The 20549-nt window shown below is 27.5% G+C and overlaps 3 protein-coding genes across 20 annotated transcripts; 1 reads left to right on the forward strand and 2 right to left on the reverse strand.

The window, feature by feature from the left end:
• Positions 1-519: 519 nt before the first annotated feature.
• LOC126875395 (serine/threonine-protein kinase D3) lies at positions 520-7122 on the reverse strand. Of its 4 annotated transcripts, none has more exons than XM_050638279.1 (14): positions 6980-7122; positions 5281-5484; positions 4536-4814; positions 4307-4438; positions 4031-4236; positions 3665-3944; positions 3438-3595; positions 3253-3314; positions 3048-3177; positions 2830-2962; positions 2564-2743; positions 1704-2450; positions 1546-1631; positions 520-1466 (listed from the first exon to the last, which is right to left on the reverse strand). In XM_050638279.1, the coding sequence occupies exons 3-14, from the start codon at positions 4798-4800 to the stop codon at positions 1353-1355; spliced, it is 2493 nt and encodes an 830-aa protein (XP_050494236.1). In that variant the 5' UTR covers positions 4801-4814; positions 5281-5484; positions 6980-7122; the 3' UTR covers positions 520-1352. The 4 variants fall into 4 exon arrangements, with proteins under 4 accessions (XP_050494236.1, XP_050494235.1, XP_050494237.1 ...); XM_050638278.1 differs by lacking the exon at positions 6980-7122 and adding an exon at positions 5672-6095; XM_050638280.1 differs by lacking the exon at positions 6980-7122 and having other exon boundaries at positions 3048-3171; positions 5281-6095.
• On the forward strand, positions 6114-13401 carry LOC126875390 (bifunctional glutamate/proline--tRNA ligase). Of its 10 annotated transcripts, none has more exons than XM_050638269.1 (16): positions 6114-6451; positions 6730-6912; positions 7002-7414; positions 7495-7846; positions 7948-8119; positions 8204-8605; positions 8675-9125; positions 9197-9436; positions 9532-9927; positions 10126-10326; positions 10729-11526; positions 11626-12027; positions 12094-12482; positions 12560-12703; positions 12784-12950; positions 13103-13401. In XM_050638269.1, exons 1-15 carry the CDS (start codon positions 6409-6411, stop codon positions 12947-12949), a joined length of 4752 nt encoding a protein of 1583 aa, XP_050494226.1. In that variant the 5' UTR covers positions 6114-6408; the 3' UTR covers position 12950; positions 13103-13401. The 10 variants fall into 10 exon arrangements, with proteins under 10 accessions (XP_050494226.1, XP_050494227.1, XP_050494217.1 ...); XM_050638264.1 differs by having other exon boundaries at positions 6115-6451; positions 10528-11526; XM_050638265.1 differs by having other exon boundaries at positions 6115-6451; positions 10126-10309; positions 10511-11526.
• Positions 13402-13900: 499 nt separating this feature from the next.
• LOC126875393 (putative uncharacterized protein DDB_G0282133) lies at positions 13901-20368 on the reverse strand. Of its 6 annotated transcripts, XR_007693400.1 has the most exons (16): positions 19748-20292; positions 19298-19431; positions 19111-19212; positions 18916-19040; positions 18665-18848; positions 18480-18583; positions 18278-18394; positions 18071-18186; positions 17943-17991; positions 17608-17787; positions 17279-17519; positions 16223-17155; positions 15857-16020; positions 15545-15704; positions 14267-15449; positions 13901-14183 (listed from the first exon to the last, which is right to left on the reverse strand). XR_007693400.1 is itself a non-coding variant. In XM_050638273.1 (15 exons), exons 1-15 carry the CDS (start codon positions 20318-20320, stop codon positions 14607-14609), a joined length of 3474 nt encoding a protein of 1157 aa, XP_050494230.1. In that variant the 5' UTR covers positions 20321-20368; the 3' UTR covers positions 13901-14606. The 6 variants fall into 6 exon arrangements, 3 of the variants coding, with proteins under 3 accessions (XP_050494230.1, XP_050494231.1, XP_050494229.1); XM_050638273.1 differs by lacking the exon at positions 19748-20292 and adding an exon at positions 20299-20368 and having other exon boundaries at positions 13901-15449; XM_050638274.1 differs by having other exon boundaries at positions 13901-15449; positions 15545-15683.
• Positions 20369-20549: the final 181 nt, after the last annotated feature.

Here is a 20549-nt window from a genome sequence, read left to right on the forward strand (position 1 = left end):
AAATATATTAAAAACTTGGAATTTACAATTTTCTCTATTATGTATATGTTAATTATCGACTGGTTCTAAAAAATTTTGTTCACTACTTTCTAGTATGAAATTTATCACAATAATAATTATAGTTATAATATTATATAGAAAATGTTTCAGAATATGTATCATAAATTTCAAATTATTTGGAATGTACTTATTTAATTATAAATTTTTTCTTGTCTTTATGATTAATAGAGAAGAAGATCTATACAAATTTTAATACGACGTATAAGATCAAAAGTGGAGACTAAATTTGCAATAATCTTACTTTTTATCACTTTATGCGTGTCTTGATCATTTTTAGTTTTTTTTATATTAGTTCTCGAAAGGTTTGATACGAATTATAAACGTTAAAGCTTCTAATGTCTAAATTTAGATGCTTTGAAGCAAAAATACGAATTAGTAAATTTATTACATGTAGCACAACGTCGCGTGTATATTAATTTAATCCATAAAAAATTCTGTGAGTTCTTAAGAAGTAATATAATAATATTCTTAACTCATTCTCTCTCTCTCTCTCTCTCTCTCTCTCTCTCTCTCTCTCTATCTATCTATCTATCTATCTATCTTTCTTTTTTTCTCTCCTTCCTCTCCATCATACTTCAAAGAATGTCAAAGGATTTATGTATATGAAATATACATGTGTTCTATAATTTATATATACTGCTATGTATTATTTCATATCTAATTACTTTATTTTAAGCATTTTTTGTGCAGTTATAAAACATTCTATTTTAAGCTGGAAAATATATTTATATTATGAAGTTAGCACTTATATATTACTTGTAAAATGGTATTATGTATTGAGTGTGTTACATTAATAAAACTGTATGAGACAATTATTTACCTTATCATAAGATAAATAATTGTTTAAGATATTATGATAACATTATATATATTATTTTTTAGAGAATCTTTTATATTTTACTAGCTATGGAAAATTTTTATATCCAGTACTTTACAATATTGAAACACGTTCAAATTTATTATTAAAATTCCTCTAGAATTCTCATAAAAACATTGCTGTTGTTTTCTCTATGTTTGAATGTTTTATCTTACACGATGCAGTCTAAATCATTTTCTATGTAATTATCCTTAGCTTTTACGTAAAATGTTTTGGAAGATATATAATAAAGTTATATTTAATATCAGTATACTGATATTTAAAAAGAAATATAGTTGTACTTCCTTTCATGAATGTATCCAAGTCAGGCACGAATGAAACGTCGTAACGTAGCTCGAGCACTACGAGCCCAGCCTTTGTGTATAGACAAGTTATTTGGCAATGTTTCGATGTTTAACGTAGGTAGAGAGTTCTGTCATGTACGCTGATTACTGTATGCTGACCACCGGGCATCATCACTTTCGTGAGTTAAATAGCGATACCCTACTTTTGTTTCTAATTCTCGTAAATCACACCATGTTTGATAATCCTTAAGAAAAATATAATTTATAATAAGCTTGTATTTTATAACATTAAAAACAAGTATCTAAGATTATAAAAATGCTTACCTGCAGCCATACGTGTTGTAAACTCTTATCTACAGTATAACGTTTTCTTTGTTTCACTTGTAACAAATTATTAATTAAATCAATTGCTAAAAAAGACGATAAGTTTTATTAATTTTTATTGTTAGATGACTATTATTTTATTTCAGTGATTTGCATACCATCAGATGAAATTTCCTGCCAAGGAATAGGTGGATACATAAAAGCAGCATTTTGAATTTGTTCATTAATATCTTCTTCTTCATTGAATGGAAATGTGCCACTTAAAGATACGTAAATAATTACTCCAACACTCCACATATCTAAAGAACGATTATAACCTTTGTTTCTTAAAACTTCTGGTGCTAGATATGCTGGGGTACCAACAACACTTCTTCTGAAACTTTTTTCTCCTATGATTCTTGCAAAACCAAAGTCACATAGTTTTACTTGTGTAAATTCGCTATCGCTGCTTAACAATACGTTTTCAGGTTTTAAATCACAATGTACTATATTCTTGCTATGTAGATGTTTTAATGCTATTAATATCTGTGTAATTAGGAATTTAGTTACTCTTTCGCTAAGACGGCCACGTTCTGAACTTAGTATCATTTCTAGCATATCGCCTTTTAATTTTTCCATCACTACAAATATTCGTTCAGGAGTTTCGAACATCCGTTCTAGATTAACAACTCCGCTATGCGAAAGATTCTGCAAAATAGCAACCTCATTTTTAAGTTGTGCTTCTTGCTTTGTAGGAAAACGTAATTTATCAATAACTTTGATGGCAACTGCTCGACCACTTTTACGATGAACACCTCCATACACTGTACCAAATTGTCCAGAACCTAAAACTTCATCTGGAAAAATTTCATATAATTGAGACATATCAGTGATATTTTCTTCAGGTTCTGTAGATTCTTCTTGACCTAAAATCAGAATATCTTACATAGATATACTTTTTCTAAACATTGAAAGTACATCTATTAAATAAAAGAAGCACTTTTTAATATAAAATATAATAAAAGGAAAAATTACGTACTGGCTGATATAGTTACAGGCATCAGTGCTTGTCTAATACCAGTTTCCCATGACCTAGCTATATGTGCTCCAATACCACTTTCTGGTGGAGGAACTTGGCTACAGTTATCTCCATATGAAGGATCTTCTCCAACATAATAATCAATATTGGCAGTTTTTAACTCAAAGCAATGCATTGTATCTAAAATACAATTCATGTTCTTTATATCACTAATATGATAAATACGATTTTAATAAAACAAATTTGATATAGTATTAAATACATACGTGAACGGGATGTCTCAGCAGTTTCAATAGACAATATTTCAACTAATGGAATTTCTTTATAATATTTGGAGCTATTTTCATTTTGAAATAACGTTATAGCTTTTGTATCAAGACGCCAATAATGTTTCTTCCGCTGTGAATATTTCCAAATATAACTTTAACAATTCTTTCTTACATGTGTATACATATAAGAACATTTATATATGCTAATTATTTACCAATGGATCACGATTTGTAAAGTGTACCATCCAGCCCTCTTTTAAAACTTTCGAACCACGCCGTTTTGTATGTTTAACACTTTGCACTATGCGCATTAAAGGAATATTATTGCTTGGTGTAGAACTGCAACTAGTAAGTTACATAATAAAACATAAGTTTACATATATATACATAGATAGTAACTAAACAAAAAATATACTTTACCTTGATGGTCTAGATTTTTGAAATTCATCGTAAATAATGTCATCATTGCTTGGGACTTGGTCCTATAAAAATAATCTAAATAAATATTATATTTATTATTGAATATTTTACGAAGTAATAATATTAGTTACAACATTTAAAAAAATATTTCTGTTACATATTTTCTATTATAAAAGTATGTTTACAGTGTATTCGTCAGATCCTTTTGTTTCATCTACTACAAAAGACGAATGTTGAGGAGGTGAAGGAGATTCAGCATCACTATCACCATCGCCTTCTTCGTTTCTACCGTCACATTTTCCTTCCGGCTCACTACCGACACCACTATCGGGATATTCGTTACCTAAATAAACATTTTTATTGAAATAACGTTCATGAAAAAATTAAGCAATAAAATACAAATAAAAGGAACCTGTATTGTCACGTGGATTTTCTCCAGTACAGTCTTTAGGTATTTTTTCTATACATTTCTTGTGTGCATTATATTGACAATCTTTGCACTGTAGGCCTTGCTTAAATAAACCTCGTAATAATTTTTTACAATATCCACATACAGTTGGTCTGGTATAAGTATGTACCACAAATGTATGTGGAATTTTTATACGTGTTGCAAGTTCTCGTTCAACCCATACTGGTCTTCCTCCCAATGAAGGAGAGCGAGACTGTTTTGGTGCCATTATACTCGGTATTGTCTAAATTTATAATACAATAAAACACAATAATATAAACAATAAATTGATTATATAAGCTATAAATCGCATTATCGATAGAATCTTACCAAAGTACTATTATTTTGACTTGCATTCGGTGTATTATTTGTACTATGATTATCATCACTAATGCTGGTCAAACTACTAGTAGATCCTTGACTTGGAGACCTTGGTACATTTAACATTGCAGAACTACGCCGTCTTTGACTGGCATCATGTGAGCAATTATTAGGTACTTTTATAACACATCTTTTATGATAATTCATTCCACAACCTACAAAATATAATAATTGATTGCATTACTTCAAATAAATAAAATAATAATAACAAAATATGACATTTACCTTCACATTTTAATCCTTGTCGAACAAGGCCAAATAACATTTCTCCGCAAAAATCACAAAATGTTGGAACTTTATATGAATGAACAGTTAAAGCATGGGGACGAATGGGAATTTCTTCATTTGGCACTTGTGCTAGAAAAGATTAAATGATTATTTTTGTTTAATTCTTCTATTTCTATATTTTATTTGTCATCATATACATGATGAAATATATAAATTCAAAATTTACCAGTCAGAACAATTTCCACTAATGTTTCATCTACAACTTCAGTGGCATTTGTAATAAGTTGTAAAATATTAGTGGAATTATAATCATGTTTAAATAAAAGCAATCGCTCAAATAAATGATTTAATCCATGTTCCGGACACTTTGTATTTATAAAGTCACAAGCAAATTCTTTAAGTGTCTTGAGAGTCAATGTGCTGCTTTCAACTGTAACAGTATCGCGAGTTAAACCAAACTGGAATAAAAATGTTACTTCTGGTCCCTCCATATTAACTGTTTTATCTGTAAGAAAAAGGTGAATTTCTTAATCTTTAATATCTGAATGCATTTGGACCATATAATATTAAATGCATAGAAACTATTATAAATTAAGATAAGAATATACAAATCAATACTTAATATTAATCTTCATATTTTTGTATAATATTTGTAAATATTTTCATATCTACTAAAAATCAAATATATGTGTAAAATATATCTTTCTTTTATTTTAAACGATTAAAAAATTATCACATAACAGACATCAAATAACACATATTGAATTAAGGCATTTAGGAAATCATTAATTAATATTTGATATCATTGAATTATTTTTAACAAGTAGTTTTTAAATTTAAAATTTAAATTTAAATTTAAATTCATATGTTCGGACCATATGAATTTACAACATATGAAAAAAAGGTGAAATATCTACTCTGAATAATGAAGTATATAAATGTTTTATTTAAACAAGAATTATCTTACGTACACGTTTAAATTAATCAACGGAAGATTCTGTACCAAGGTAGCTATTTATTCCCCGATCAAATTAACATCGATGAAACATAATTATTGTGACAACAGATCCCATGAGTGTCACCAAACAGCATCAAATCCATGCCTGACACACATTCGTTGATGACATTTTACAGTTATCTCCAGGTGACCGACCCACCTTCGCGTATGCCTCTACCTGTTATATATTGTTGTACGTTGAATCGGGTACTTACGTAAATTCAAGTTAATAAGCAACTTAAAAACTATCAGAATATCGAAAATATTGCTGAAAATTGATTAAAAGCTACGATAATATTGTAGAGAAATTTTGAACGAATCAATGAATCTATTCTTTTATATACATATTTACGCATTATACATACGTAAAAATCTAGTGCCATATAGTAGTTACCAAAGATTATTAAGAACAGGATCAACATTCTGTTGCTATTAATCCGATTAAAGACGAAGGAAGATAGCTGTTTAGAAGAAGTTGGAGTAAAATGACAAAGAAAAAATAGAAATTTAAACATCTAACACATTTTTAAGGAAAAAATACAATTTACTTTCGTTAATTTTCTTTATAATATCTTCGAATAAAAAAATAATCCTTATTTCTATCTATTGTTTAGAATAATATGAGCGCATATTTGAAATTACACATTTTAGTTCTATAGCTTAGTACTATTTACATTGATAAATAATTTATGTATAAAAGATGTTATAATTTTCGAATAAGAAATAATCCTTACTACCATCTATTGTTTAGGATAGTATAAACGCATATTTGAGATTACACATTTTAGTTCTATACCTTAATACTATCTATATTGATAAATGACTTATATGTAAAATAATTTTCGGATGAAATTCAAATTTTAACTGCATCATAAGAGATCAATTTATCGCGTTAGATTTATATCTGATTTGTAGTATGTACTTCTGAGAACACTATGGTTGTGTGTATATGTATATGTATAAATTTAGAGAAAGTAGTATAGACACAGATCGTGTAGAATTAACCATAAGTGAGCACCATTGCACACGTGGAGAGGTTCTAACCTAAGCGGATATATTTATGAATGTAATTTCTATTTAAGCATAATTTCCACATATAAAAATGACTTATAAAGTTATAGTTGATTCTAAAAATCCTCCAACAGGTATGTTGTACAACACAATTTTGTTAAATATAGTAAGTTCAAGTACATACATAAAAAATAATGTAGAAAACAGATGTCAAAAATGTTCGCTAAATGAACCCTTATTTTTTCTTTATTTTTAAATAATATTAGTGAAAAAGTGTGTTTTATTTGATAATATATAACTTAATGTTAGAAAATATCTTCCTAGTGTAGTGTTTAATAAAGTAATACTATTATGTATTTTTTAAAAATAAAATTGTGTTAATTTGACAATTGATGTTTTGTAATGTATATAGATGCATTGATAGTATTAGAGGTAATCAATTCCCAAAATAAGGAAAAAATTGAAATAGTTTGGTGCAATGATTGGAAGGATGATGGAAATATACGACTAACTGATAGTCAAAACAAAGTATTGGGAAAAAGAAGCAGTGATGTTAGTCGCTATTTTGCTAGAACTACATGTACAGATCTTTATGGTAAGTGTATATCATATATGTATTATTTCTTTTATAATATATAAATAGATTTTATTTTTTTTCTTACTTTTGTTATATGTTTAATTTAGGTGGTGTCAATCCTCGTGAAAAGACTGAAGTTGATCATTGGTTATCATTTGCAATCGGACCTCTTGAATTTTATCCATTAAAGGAAGATGCACTCTCTTATTTAGATAACATATTGATGACAAACACTTGGTTGGTCTCCAAAAAATTAACAATTGCTGACATCCATGTATTTTGTACTCTTGTAGATAAGAAATTTTTGACACAATTCGAAAAAAAATTTATTAATATAACCAGATGGTATAAACAGGTGCTTTCATTATCAGCTGTGACAAAAGCATTACTTTTAGTTAAAAAGAATGCTAAATTATCTCTTCATAATAATGTACAATCTGAGAAAACTATTAATAAACAAACAGGGCAAAGAAAGCAAGAAGGTAAATTTATTGATTTGCCTGGAGCAGAAATGGGTAGAGTAAGTAATTTATATTTATAACAAACTGTTTATTTTATAAGGTACATAAATCTGTATAAATTTATTTATTCCTATAATAGGTCATAGTACGTTTCCCACCAGAAGCAAGTGGCTATTTACATATTGGTCATGCTAAGGCTGCCTTGTTAAATCAATATTATGCACAAACATTTCAAGGACAATTCATTATGAGATTCGACGATACAAATCCTGCAAAAGAGAATGTAGAGTTTGAAAAAGCTATTCTAGAAGATTTAGAGTTACTGCAAATTAAACCAGATCGATTTACTCATTCTTCTGATTACTTTGACTTAATGTTGGAGTACTGTACTAAACTGATAAAAGATGGTAAGGCATATGTAGATAATACACCAGCTGATATAATGAAAGAACAACGTGATCAGAAATTGATGTCATCAAACAGAAATAATTGTAAGTATAAAACATTAAAAATTAAAATAAAAATAGTACAATGTTTCCAAAATCTAAAGGAAAAAAAATTATTAAGAACATCATTATATTCATATTCTTAGCTATTGAACAGAATCTTGAATTATGGAATGAGATGCAGCAGGGTACAGTTAAAGGTCAGGAATGTTGTGTTAGAGCAAAGATTGATTATCAATCTACAAATGGATGTTTACGAGATCCAACAATTTATAGATGCAAACCAGAACCACATCCTCGTACTGGAACAAAATATAAGTATGTATGAATATTAAAAATCTAAAGGACTTAACAAATGCTTCATTTTTTGTATATTTAATTCAGTAACAATTTTTCATATAGGGTTTACCCAATATATGATTTTGCTTGTCCTATTGTTGATGCTGTCGAAAACGTTACTCATACTTTACGTACAACAGAATATCATGACAGAGACGTTCAATTTTATTGGATAATTGATGCCCTGGGATTGAGACGTCCTTATATATGGGAATATTCACGTTTGAATATGACGCACACAGTTTTATCAAAAAGAAAATTAACTTGGTTCGTTGATCAAGGTTTAGTTGATGGTTGGGATGATCCACGCTTTCCAACAGTAAGGGGTATTCTGAGAAGAGGGATGACAGTTGAAGGATTGAAACAGTTTATTATTGCTCAAGGTAGTTCAAAATCTGTCGTTTTCATGGAGTGGGATAAAATATGGGCATTTAACAAAAAAGTTATTGATCCAGTTGCTACTAGGTATACTACACAAAAAACGTTTTTATGAAAAATATTCATAAAGCTAATTCACATAATATCGATTTTTAGATATACTGCTTTGGAATATAATAAAATTGTACCAGTGCATATAGATGATGCGAAGGAAGAATGGTTAACCGTTCAAAATCATCCAAAAGATATATCAAAAGGCACTAAACAAGTATTAGTAGGATCACAGGTATATATAGAAAGAGATGATGCAAATTTGCTAACTGAAGGTCAAAATGCTACCTTCATTAATTGGGGTAACATTTTAATAAAAAAAATTGAAAGAGAGAATGATGTTATTAAACGAGTTGTAGCACAATTAAATTTAGAAAACAAAGATTATAAAAATACATTAAAAATTACATGGTTATCGATACCGTCTGATAAAAATCATGATGTTAGTAAAGTTAATCTAATTCCATGCTACGCTGTTTATTTTGATCATATTATAAGTAAGTCAATATTGGGAAAGGATGATGATTACAAAGATTTCATTGCAAAAAATACAAGAGTGAGTTTTATCGTTTTTACTAATTATAAATTTAAGAAACAGAACAAAAATATATGTAGTAAATATTTCAGACAGAGATACAAATGCTTGGAGAAGTAGCATTAAAACATGTGGAAAAAGGAGAAATAATTCAATTACAAAGAAAAGGATTTTTTAGATGCGATGTATCTTATGCTCCTGTTAGCCCATTTTCTTCTAGAGAACAGCCTTTAATATTATTTCAAATTCCAGATGGCCATACTACAAATATAACAAAATCCATACCTACTGGTAGTACACCAGCATCTGTTAAAGAAATTTCTCAAAAAAATGTATGTATCATTTTTTCTACAATTATATGTTAATAATGTACATGTAATACGATTTACATTTATGTAAATTCTTTTTCTTATTGTTATTATTTTAGAAACAAACACTAGATGCGAACTTAATTAACGAAAAAATTGTTGTACAATTAGAAGAAATTGGGACACCAGGTACAACTTTAAATAAATCGCAAATGATATCTGATGAAAATAAATTGTCTGAAAATACATTGTCTGAAAATATTATACAACAAGAAAGCAGAATTAAAAAATTACAATTGAAGATAAATCAAGAAATGCAACAACTTTCGAATTTAAAAACAGAATATAAAAATAAAACTGGTAATGAGTGGACTGGAGTCAAAAATCAAAATATAACAAAAGATATATTAACAGAATCACATGCTGTAAGATTATATAATGAAATTCAAAAACAAGGAGATAATGTAAGACAATTAAAAAGTTCGAAAGCAGAAAAAGGTGTTATTGATGAAGAGGTTAAAAAACTTTTGGCTTTGAAGTCGGATTACAAATCTGTTACTGGTCAAGATTGGAAACCATCTACTATTCCAACAACTGATATAACGAATAAAGAAAATTCTGCTGACAAAATATCAGAAAGTATACAAAAACAGGGAGATAAAGTAAGGCAATTAAAAAGTTCGAAAGCAGAAAAAGGTGTTATCGATGAAGAGGTAAAAAAACTTTTGGCTTTGAAGTCGGATTACAAATCTGTTACTGGTCAAGATTGGAAACCATTTATTATTCCAACAACTGATGTAACGAATAAAGACGAAAATTCTGCTGACAAAATATCAGAAAGTATACAAAAACAGGGAGATAAAGTAAGGCAATTAAAAAGTTCGAAAGCAGAAAAAGGTGTTATTGATGAAGAGGTAAAAAAACTTTTGGCTTTGAAGTCGGATTACAAATCTGTTACTGGTCAAGATTGGAAACCATCTATTATTCCAACAACTGATGTAACGAATAAAGACAAAAATTCTGTTGACAAAATATCAGAAAGTATACAAGAACAGGGAGATAAAGTAAGGCAATTAAAAAGTTCGAAAGCAGAAAAAGGTGTTATCGATGAAGAGGTAAAAAAACTTTTGGCTTTGAAGTCGGATTACAAATCTGTTACTGGTCAAGATTGGAAACCATCTACTATTCCAACAACTGATATAACGAATAAAGAAGAAAATTCTGCTGACAAAATATCAGAAAGTATACAAAAACAAGGAGATAAAGTAAGACAATTAAAAAGTTCGAAAGCAGAAAAAAGTGTTATCGATGAAGAGGTAAAAAAACTTTTGTCTTTGAAGTCGGATTACAAATCTGTTACTGGTCAAGATTGGAAACCATCTATTATTCCAACAACTGATGTAACGAATAAAGACGAAAATTCTGCTGACAAAATATCAGAAAGTATACAAAAACAAGGAGATAAAGTAAAAAAATTAAAGGAAATTAAAACAGATAAAAGTATTATTGACCAAGAAATAAAAATTCTATTAGATTTGAAAAATAATTATAAGGCATTAACAGGACAAGAATGGAAGTCAATACCTGATATGTCTAAGAAGAAAAAAGAAGATATTTCTAAACGCGAAAAACAAAATACATCTAATAAAGAAATAAGTAAAAATGAAAGCATGAAAGATGTAGATATAGGTAAAACAAGATTGGGATTAGAAGCAAGAAAAGAAGAAAATTTCTTTGAGTGGTATTCTCAAATTATTACTAAAAGTGGTATGATTGAATATTACGATGTATCCGGTTGTTATGTTTACCGCCCGTGGAGTTTTGCTGTGTGGAAAATGATAAAAGAATATATTGACAAAGAAATAACACAAATGGGTGTACAAGAATGTTATTTTCCTATGTTTGTTACACGAACAGTATTAGAAAAAGAAAAAAAGCACATAGCAGATTTTGCTCCTGAAGTTGCATGGGTAACAAAATGTGGAGAATCAGACTTAGCAGAACCTATTGCTATAAGACCAACATCAGAGACTGTAATGTATCCTGCTTATGCCAAATGGTTAAAATCTGATACTGAACTTCCTTTAAAACTTAATCAATGGAATAATGTTGTAGTAAGTATCAAATACATATGTAAATTATTAGCTATTACGAATAAAATAATTACTTTTTTATTTAAAATGTTATTGTAATCAAATGTTTCTTTATCACAGAGATGGGAATTTAAAGATCCTAAACCTTTCTTACGTACAAGAGAATTTTTGTGGCAAGAAGGTCATTCTGCTTTTGCTACTAAAGCTGAAGCTGATGAAGAAGTCATGATCATTTTAGATCTATATGCAAGAGTGTATGAAGACTTGTTAGCAATACCTGTTGTTAAAGGCCGTAAAACGGAAAAAGAGAAATTTGCTGGTGGTGACTACACTACCACCGTTGAAGCTTTTATTTCAACAAGTGGCCGTGCAATACAAGGAGCGACAAGTCACCATCTCGGACAAAATTTTTCTAAAATGTTTAATATTCAAGTAGAGAATGCCGTAGAAGGGAATGAAAAAACATTTGTCTATCAGAATTCATGGGGCCTAACGACTCGTACGATTGGAGTTATGATAATGGTATATATACCTTTGCTTTAGTAGAAGGATACTTTTTAGAGAAATAATTTCATACTTCATTTGTAGGTCCATGGAGATGATAAAGGTTTAGTATTACCACCAAATGTAGCTTGTATTCAAGCCATTATAGTTCCTTGCGGTATTACAGCAAGTACAACGCCTCAACAAAGAGAATTATTGTTCTCTGAATGTAATAAATTATTGGATGAACTTTCGAAAGATTCGCTTAGAGTTAAAGCAGATTATCGGAGTAATCGCACACCAGGTTGGAAATTTAATCATTGGGAATTAAAAGGTGTACCTGTAAGAATTGAAGTAGGTCCTAAAGACTTAAACAAAAATCAGGTCACTTTTGTACGTAGAGATAATTCTGAAAGAGTATTTGCAAAAAGACCTGATGTAGTCACAGCTTTGCATACATTACTGACTAATATACAAGCAGATATGCTTTCCAAGTAAGCTATTAAAAAATAAGATCTTTGTATAATATTGTAAATACTATTATTTTATAAATGGACTTTTTCCCTCACAGAGCAAAAAAAAACTTAAATGAGCATATTAAGCGTGCAGATAATTGGAATGAATTTTGTTCTTATCTCAATGAAAAAAACATATTATTATCACCATTTTGTGGAGAATCATCTTGTGAAGATAAAATTAAACGCGACAGTGCACGGTAAATATGGTTAAAATCTTTTCTATGATTGACACTTGTCTGTAGAATATAAAGTAGATACATTTTATTTCTTTTCATAGAGAGGATACGGGAGGAGAAATTGGAACATTATCAATGGGTGCAAAAAGTCTATGCATACCATTTGAACAACCACCTTCATCAGCATCTTTTGATAAACAAACATGTATCCACCCCGATTGTCAGAACAAACCGCAATTTTATACACTTTTCGGCCGTAGCTATTAAAGTAATGTAATATGTATACAAAAATGAGACAATTATTACAATAAAAATTTCTTTAAACAACAGTTTTTCTACATATAACTTTAATATTAGTATTATAATCCATATGAATTGGTATTTGTATTAGATTGTCCTAAAAGTGTCTTTCTTTTACAGACACATCTTTAACAACGACGCATCTTTATACAAACATGAAACCTAATCTGTCGAACGTTGTGATCTTTATTTTGATAGAACAAAATGGATCGTACGTAATTCGATAAAATAATATAAAACGGAAAATGTTGTGCATCCATTATTTCCTTATAAAACGAAAGAAACTATTCAAACGACCTAATACTATTTCAAATTTAAAATAATCAACTTCATTTTATCATTATTTTATTTATCATTGTATTTACTTACAATTGTTTTAATTGTATCTAAAATTTATTATATTGCTTATATTACTTAAACCTCTATTTAACTAAATTTTACTTAATTTTATGTATTCTTATTTATAGTTAAATTATAAACAAACTGTTGGAAAAAATTGTCTGTTATATTACTTAAAACAAAATAAACTATAACAAATTTTAAAATGATTTTAAATATAGTAAGACACATATACTATATATACAACTAGGAATAATAAAGGAGAAGACATATGCCATTTAGGTTTTGAAAGCATTTCATAAACTATAAAATTTAATTATAAAAGATACTTAAATATTATAAATTTTATAAGTATAAATAATACTTATTGCAAATACATTAGAAGCTAAAGTAATGTATTGTATGCAGAATTGAAATGTATTTACCGGCATATATGTACAGTACTTTTAATTCATAATTGAAACAAAACAATAGTATTCTTTCAAATATGTATATTTTTAACATCTTGTAGAATATATCAGGAGAGATGGTAATCAGGCAAGAAGTTATTTTATATACAAAAGTAAGTCGAGTAAGATGAAGATTCTTGGTTGAGATTTTATTTTGAAAAAAATCATATTTGAAAATTTTTCTATTACGTATGCACGTAGATAACTTTCAATTGAATAAGGGTGGTACAAGCAGGTAAGAAGTTATTCTACAAATAAAGGTAAATCAAAAGTGTAAGATAAAACTTTTCGTTTGAAACTTCTTTTTCGGTACTTCAAATTTGAAATAATAGTCATTGACAGATACAATCAATTCGATCGGGAATGAGCTGAGTAGTGTAAATTTTCAAACTCGACTTTTTGTTGAAAAGAATCTGAAATGAAAAGATGTTATCCTTTTTTTCAATTTGCCTTTGTTTATAAACTCATCTTCTGTCCAGTTACATATATTACCTACCCTGATACATTTTTTATGTACGAGTATTTATATGTACGTACATATGTAATTTTACAAAATTTACAAATTATTCTTGTATTATCCTTAAATTTTTAAATGTTGCATACAAAAGTGATATATTTATTTTATGAAATTATATTATTAATGAATGTATCATGTATGAACGTGCTTTTAACATTTTGTAAATAAATATTCTATGTACATATTTATATTATAACATCGAAAATATATTATTTCAAACAATTTCTTACTACTACTTCTTAAATCACACTTCTAACTATTGTACAAAATACCAATATGTATTGTTTATTGCAACGATTTCATTTCAGTAATGAAATCTTCAATTTTTTTCAGTTTCAGTGTTGTGACTTGTCAATTCTTTTATTACATATTTAGATGTAGATAATGTAAAATTTTCATCGTGTTTTGATTCATCTATGCTTGAATTTTTTACATGTTCTGATGAGTTAAAATTTGTTTGTATATTATTTTGTTCTTTTAAAAAATTTGCTTGTTGAATGCACCTTTTACTATCCTCTTTTTTATATCTTGAGAACAAGTTTGGATTATCATCGACAAAACATTTAATCTTTTTTAAATCAATACTTACTTTAAAATCTGTTTTCAAACCTTTTTTCATATGGTGTATTTCATATGTTTTGTCTATAATATCATCAAAGTTTAAATTTTGAATATTTTGTTCTACATCAATAATACTTTTAGCATAATTATGGTTACAACTTGTAATGGCATCGAAGTTATTTTTAATGTCGTCACGTAATCTAATAGTTTCATGATTTCGTCCTCCATCATTATGCTCAACTGTTTTATTCTCACTTTGATTATTGTTATTTGTAAAAATATTTGGATTATTTGTAACTAATGTTGCATTAATTAGTAAATCATCTTTTGTATTTTTGCAAGGAATTGTTATTACTGGATCCAGATTTTCCTTTATATCATCTTGATCATGTTCAGAGTATTCATTAACAAATATGTTTGTGTTTTTGTCTTTATTGCTATAAATATTTCCAGATCTAAAATTTAGTAAAGTATCATTTTGTGTTTTAAAAATACATTGTGGAGCAACCTTCTTTATTGGTACATCAAATGTAGTGTTCTTCCTTGTAGTAGTTACACATTCCATATTAATATTTACAGAATATTTATCATATAAGATCATCTATGCAAAAAGAATTATAATCACGTAGGTAATCCATAAAGTTCCTACATATTTTTAATGATATAATAGACAGATACTAATTAAAATATATTCACCTGCAGATTATTTATATTAGATACACGAAACTTAAGATCACGTAAACACACATATTCTGGTATTAATTGAGAATAATTACTGTCTGTGGATTCACTTTTCCCTTGCCAATACATATTGTGAAATTTATTATTTGATGTCCTGTGTTGTTTTAGCATAAGCCTATAATTCATGAAATATCATAATATTTTATATACAAGTGCAATGATATTACTTACCAAACATTTTATCCATTTGGAAGTATAAATATGTAAAATTTAATTTCGGTAAATTGTTATAATGTAAAAATATTAATGGAGATATATAATGCTTACATTTCAACATCGTTCTGAGGTTTCCATTGTTCGGCTATTTGTGATCTTTTTGATTTTGAATGGTCTAGTGTAATAGATTTGTCAATGCAATTAATTCTTGTATCATTTGTGAAACTTCTGTTACTTGATTCAACAACAGGGCTGATACCTCCATCCTCATCACACTGTTAATATTACAAACGATACATTCAATAAAACAATTTAAAGAATTTATATATTTTCTCTTTCAAACTATTTTTAAATAATGTTAATTATTCTTTAATAAATAATGTTAACATGAAATATATTGTACAATATATAGACACAGTTATTTTATTATACATCTCTTTTGTAGAAAATATACAATTTAAAAGATATTTTACTTACATCTTTTATGTTATTATTAACTTTAATATTTTTAGATATTTTATTCATTTCATTTACAGTATCTACAGACATGTGAAAATTTTCTTTGTTTGTATCAGTATTATTAGTGAATATATTATTTGATACATTCATTTTTAATGAACATTTTGCACTAGACGTATGTGGAATATCTTGATTCTTATTACAATTTTGTTTAATTTGAATATGTTGTTTTTTGTTTTGCAAATGAAATTCATCTATCGAAGTGCTATCCTCATTATGATTACTAATTTTTAGATTATTTTTATTGGATGCAGCATATGTAAAAGCATGTAAAGGTATGTGTGATGCTCGTGATGTTTCTTCCATTACACTATTAGTTTCCCGCAACTTTTTAGGTTCACTTATGCATGAAGCTATTGGGAACGATATACTTTTATCACGTTTTCTTTTTAAATTTAATTTTAAAATATTACTGTGATAACATGAAGGTTGTAGCAGTGAATTATTACTTATCGATCCATCCCTATTTTGTGTTGTTGGATTATTGATCTTTTGTTCTACTTCAATAGATGATAGATTCTCAAATTCTTTGGGTGCCAATGAAACTACATTTGTAATTTTGATATTTGAAGTAAAATCAGTATAATTGTGTTCATTTTCATCGTTTAATTGTACTACATTATCCAAAATGTTAAAATTTGTTTTATTCTGTGGACTGAATTTCTTTAAATTATCAAATTCAGTTACATTTAAATTACTTATCAAGGAATTATTAGTATCTGTTTGATTTTGATTGTTTTCTTGTAACAATTTTTCTATTTTTAATAGACTAGAATCGTATATAGTATCACTTTTATTAGATTCGACTTTATTTCTTTTAAATGAAGATAAACAATTTTCACTTTCATTAGCTTCAATAAACACGTTATTTAATGAAATAAAATTACTGGCCTGTAAAATATATACGAACATCTGTGTAAATTGTATTTTATAAATGATTATTTAATTTATATTTTTAATATTGAAATAATTTATATTTTCAGTTAATTCGTGTTTATAAGTTTTAATATTTGCCTCTATAATGTCATCATCACTATCGAGTGTAACAATATCAACTTGTTTGTCCAGTTGTGATTTGGAATGCCAAATTGAAGAATTGGAACTATCTTCATAATTATGAAACATTGAAGCTGTTACTGAATTTGACACACTCATAAAACTTTCCTTAGTACTTGTAGACTGCAGGCTGTGCTTTTCCACATTCGTTGGATCCAACATGGTATTTATATTTTCATTGGTTTGATACTTATTATTGCTATTGAATATTAAAATAGCTTTTAATATTAAGTTTAACGTACTTAGAAATTTATGCTCTTAATACCTTATATTATTTTAATACTAACTTTTGCATTTCTTCAATTAGTTTAAGCTGTCTTAATTTAAAACTCCGAGGGCCAGGGCGTTGTTTAACTATTGGTGATTGTGATGCAGAACTTATAAGTGGTGAACTTGATGTAAATGGTATAGGTGAGTCTTTACCAACAGAAATATCACTGTCAGAATCTTTGAAATCAGAAACATTCCTGGAGAAATAATTATGTACGTAATAATATATATTATATATATACTAAATATAATATACGTAATAATTTAAATTTATAAATAATATACTAATAATTCATATATTTATTAAGTAGTAATACTTAAATTTAATTCCTAGAAACGGACTAATACATACTGTAATGTATCTTTTGTTGTGCTTGAACTAGCAGTCACCTTAGATTTGCCTATGTAAAAGAATAAATCAAGATTAGGTAAAAGATTATTTCTTCAAAAACTTTAGTTAAAAAGTTCTTAATTGTTTACCTAGAATAGAAATACACTCTCTACATTCCCAAACAGGATTAGCCCATTTAAGCTGTCCACAAGCCATGTGAGTTCCTTGTGAACCACAAGTTCGACAAAGAGCTAATTCCCATTTCCTGCAAAATCACAATTACAACATATAAAAAATAAGAAATTAAAATCTTCAGTCACATTAATATGTAATAACTAAAATTTTTCTTTACTTACGCGTTACAACTTGTATATTTTCTACCTTTGGGACATAAGCATATTGGAGCATTACATTGATCATGTCTATATAAAAGTTCTTCAAATGCATTCGGTACGAGTTCCCAAGAAGCATCTCTACAGCAAAACCATTAAAATGAAAAATTCTTCTGATTTGGCATTTTATTACAAAATACACAAACAACCTTTATTTTTTACTTACTGACTTGGAATAAAAATACCAAATTCTGACATTGCCTTTTGAAATAAATTTTTATTATTGCATAAAGGACACTTAAAAAAATATCCAGCACTCATAGCCAGTTGCTAAAACAATTTTTTCGGAAACTAATATATATTTTGATATACTTAAAAATTCAAATATTTTTAAATAAACTGTTATTTTACCTGAACACATTTTCTATGAAACCATGCATTTTTTTTGCAACATGGAGCCCACATTGTACCAACTGTATCATAAGGATCTACTTCATCATAACATATGCAACATACTACTTTATTGGTTTTTGACAACTCAATTTTGACTCGAGCATCTATTTTCTGTTTTGGTCTATGCTTTATACAATATGATCTAAAATATAATATATTCATTTTTATAAAAAGGCCAAAATTATAAAGTCAATATAAATATAATGTACCTAAATTCATCAAAAAATTGATTTAGGGTTCCAGCCCTTAGCCCACAAGGATAATGAAATATTTTTTTACATTTTACATTACAACATCCCAAAGTGGCACCAGCTTTTTTGCAGTATGAACATACCTTTAAATTAAAATCATATTATAATTTTCAAATATATATTTCCTTTTTTTGTTTATATATGCATACTTACCAATCTTTTGCCCCTGCTAATTTCCTTCTTTATATCTGTTTTCAAAAATCCTAAAATACCTTCATCATCCTTTCCTCTCTGTTGCATGTTTGATGATAAAAGCTATAAGAGGATATTGTGTTGAAATGTTAAATATATATTATGATATTAAAACTGCTTAAAATATGATACTTATAAAATCATGTACCAAACAATAATAATGTGTAACAATTTCACCATCTTCATAAAATTTTCCAAATTCCAATTCATTATTCTCTGATAATCTACAGAAGCAGCAAATTCTATGTTTAGATGGTTTATTGCGCTTTGACATGGTGTTTGCTATAAAATTTAATAAACAGATTTAGAATGTATAACACATAAGAGATTAATATATGATATTTTTTATATAACTAATACAAAAAATATATATAATTGCTATATATTTAACACAATAAATATCTATTAAACAAATATAATAAATATATTGTTTATTTACTATAAAATGACGTACTTAAAAAAAATAAGTTTGAATATTTTATATAAGTAGGAATCATTCTTCTTACATTAATAAGTCAAAAACGACAAATTTTTAATTGTCGTTGTCATTGTTATAGCAAATAAGTGGTATGTAAAATAAAACCAGTGCAATACGTACAAATTAATTTCTTTTCTAAAGACATAACTTCAGATGCATATATGCAGATAAAATATACATCAAAATTAAAAGTATCATATGAACTTTCTTTATAAATACATATTTGGAAAACACTTGTATTATGTATGTACAATGTACATATAAGTCATTCTTACAATGAAAACGATCGACAGAATGTGAAATCGTGATATTAATGCATGATAATATAAATGAAACATTCCATTTCAATAACCCAATTAATATCTTTCTCCGCACAATACAGACAAGAGTACATAAAGAAATAACAAATTTTTAAACTTCGACAGGTTATTGCTCGATCACAAGCAGCTTATTTTCAAAATAATACTACGCGGGGAAACTCCATATAATTAATGTGATACTACACCAAACTTCTAATAAAGATTCACATGCCAATAACTGTATAAATTCTATATTCGTATATATGTCAAAAAATTGATAAATGAAGCTTTATTTAATTCAAATTACTAATTATTATTTATTATCAACAAAATATGCACTACACACACTTTCTTTTAGAAGAAATTACAAACCATTGAATATATATACACACATGCACGATACAGCCCCAGTTGCACGTGTAACGATATTTATACAGATGCTGCGCTCTCTGGTGACGCAATAGGTAAACTATTCAAATACTCAAGTTAATTTTTTACAAATATTTGAGTACAGATTACATATTTTTACTCTTATTATTTTTTAATATATTATAACAATTATAACATACAATGTGATTATAATATTAAAAAAATGGTATTTAATTTATAATCTCTTTTATAAA

The sequence above is a fragment of the Bombus huntii genome, chromosome 18, assembly GCF_024542735.1.
Source record: "Bombus huntii isolate Logan2020A chromosome 18, iyBomHunt1.1, whole genome shotgun sequence".
NCBI lineage: Eukaryota > Metazoa > Arthropoda > Insecta > Hymenoptera > Apidae > Bombus > Bombus huntii.

What these genes read in the sequence shown, in the direction of transcription:
- LOC126875395 (XM_050638279.1), bottom strand. Translation starts at nt 4,800, where the DNA reads ATGGAGGGACCAGAAGTAACATTTTTATTCCAGTTTGGTTTAACTCGC. An exon ending in AAGGATCTGACGAATACACT is followed by an intron (nt 3,315 to 3,437) that starts GTAAACATACTT and finishes TTATTTTTATAG; the next exon opens with GACCAAGTCCCAAGCAATGA. An exon ending in CAAAAATCTAGACCATCAAG is followed by an intron (nt 3,178 to 3,252) that starts GTAAAGTATATT and finishes GTAACTTACTAG; the next exon opens with TTGCAGTTCTACACCAAGCA.
- LOC126875393 (XM_050638272.1), bottom strand. Translation starts at nt 19,772, where the DNA reads ATGTCTTTAGAAAAGAAATTAATTT. An exon ending in TTTAGAAAAGAAATTAATTT is followed by an intron (nt 19,432 to 19,747) that starts GTACGTATTGCA and finishes TAAATTTTATAG; the next exon opens with CAAACACCATGTCAAAGCGC. An exon ending in AGAGTGTATTTCTATTCTAG is followed by an intron (nt 17,992 to 18,070) that starts GTAAACAATTAA and finishes TCTTTTACATAG; the next exon opens with GCAAATCTAAGGTGACTGCT.
- LOC126875390 (XM_050638260.1), top strand. Translation starts at nt 6,409, where the DNA reads ATGACTTATAAAGTTATAGTTGATTCTAAAAATCCTCCAACAG. An exon ending in CGTACTGGAACAAAATATAA is followed by an intron (nt 8,120 to 8,203) that starts GTATGTATGAAT and finishes TTTTTCATATAG; the next exon opens with GGTTTACCCAATATATGATT. An exon ending in ATTAAACGCGACAGTGCACG is followed by an intron (nt 12,704 to 12,783) that starts GTAAATATGGTT and finishes TTCTTTTCATAG; the next exon opens with AGAGGATACGGGAGGAGAAA.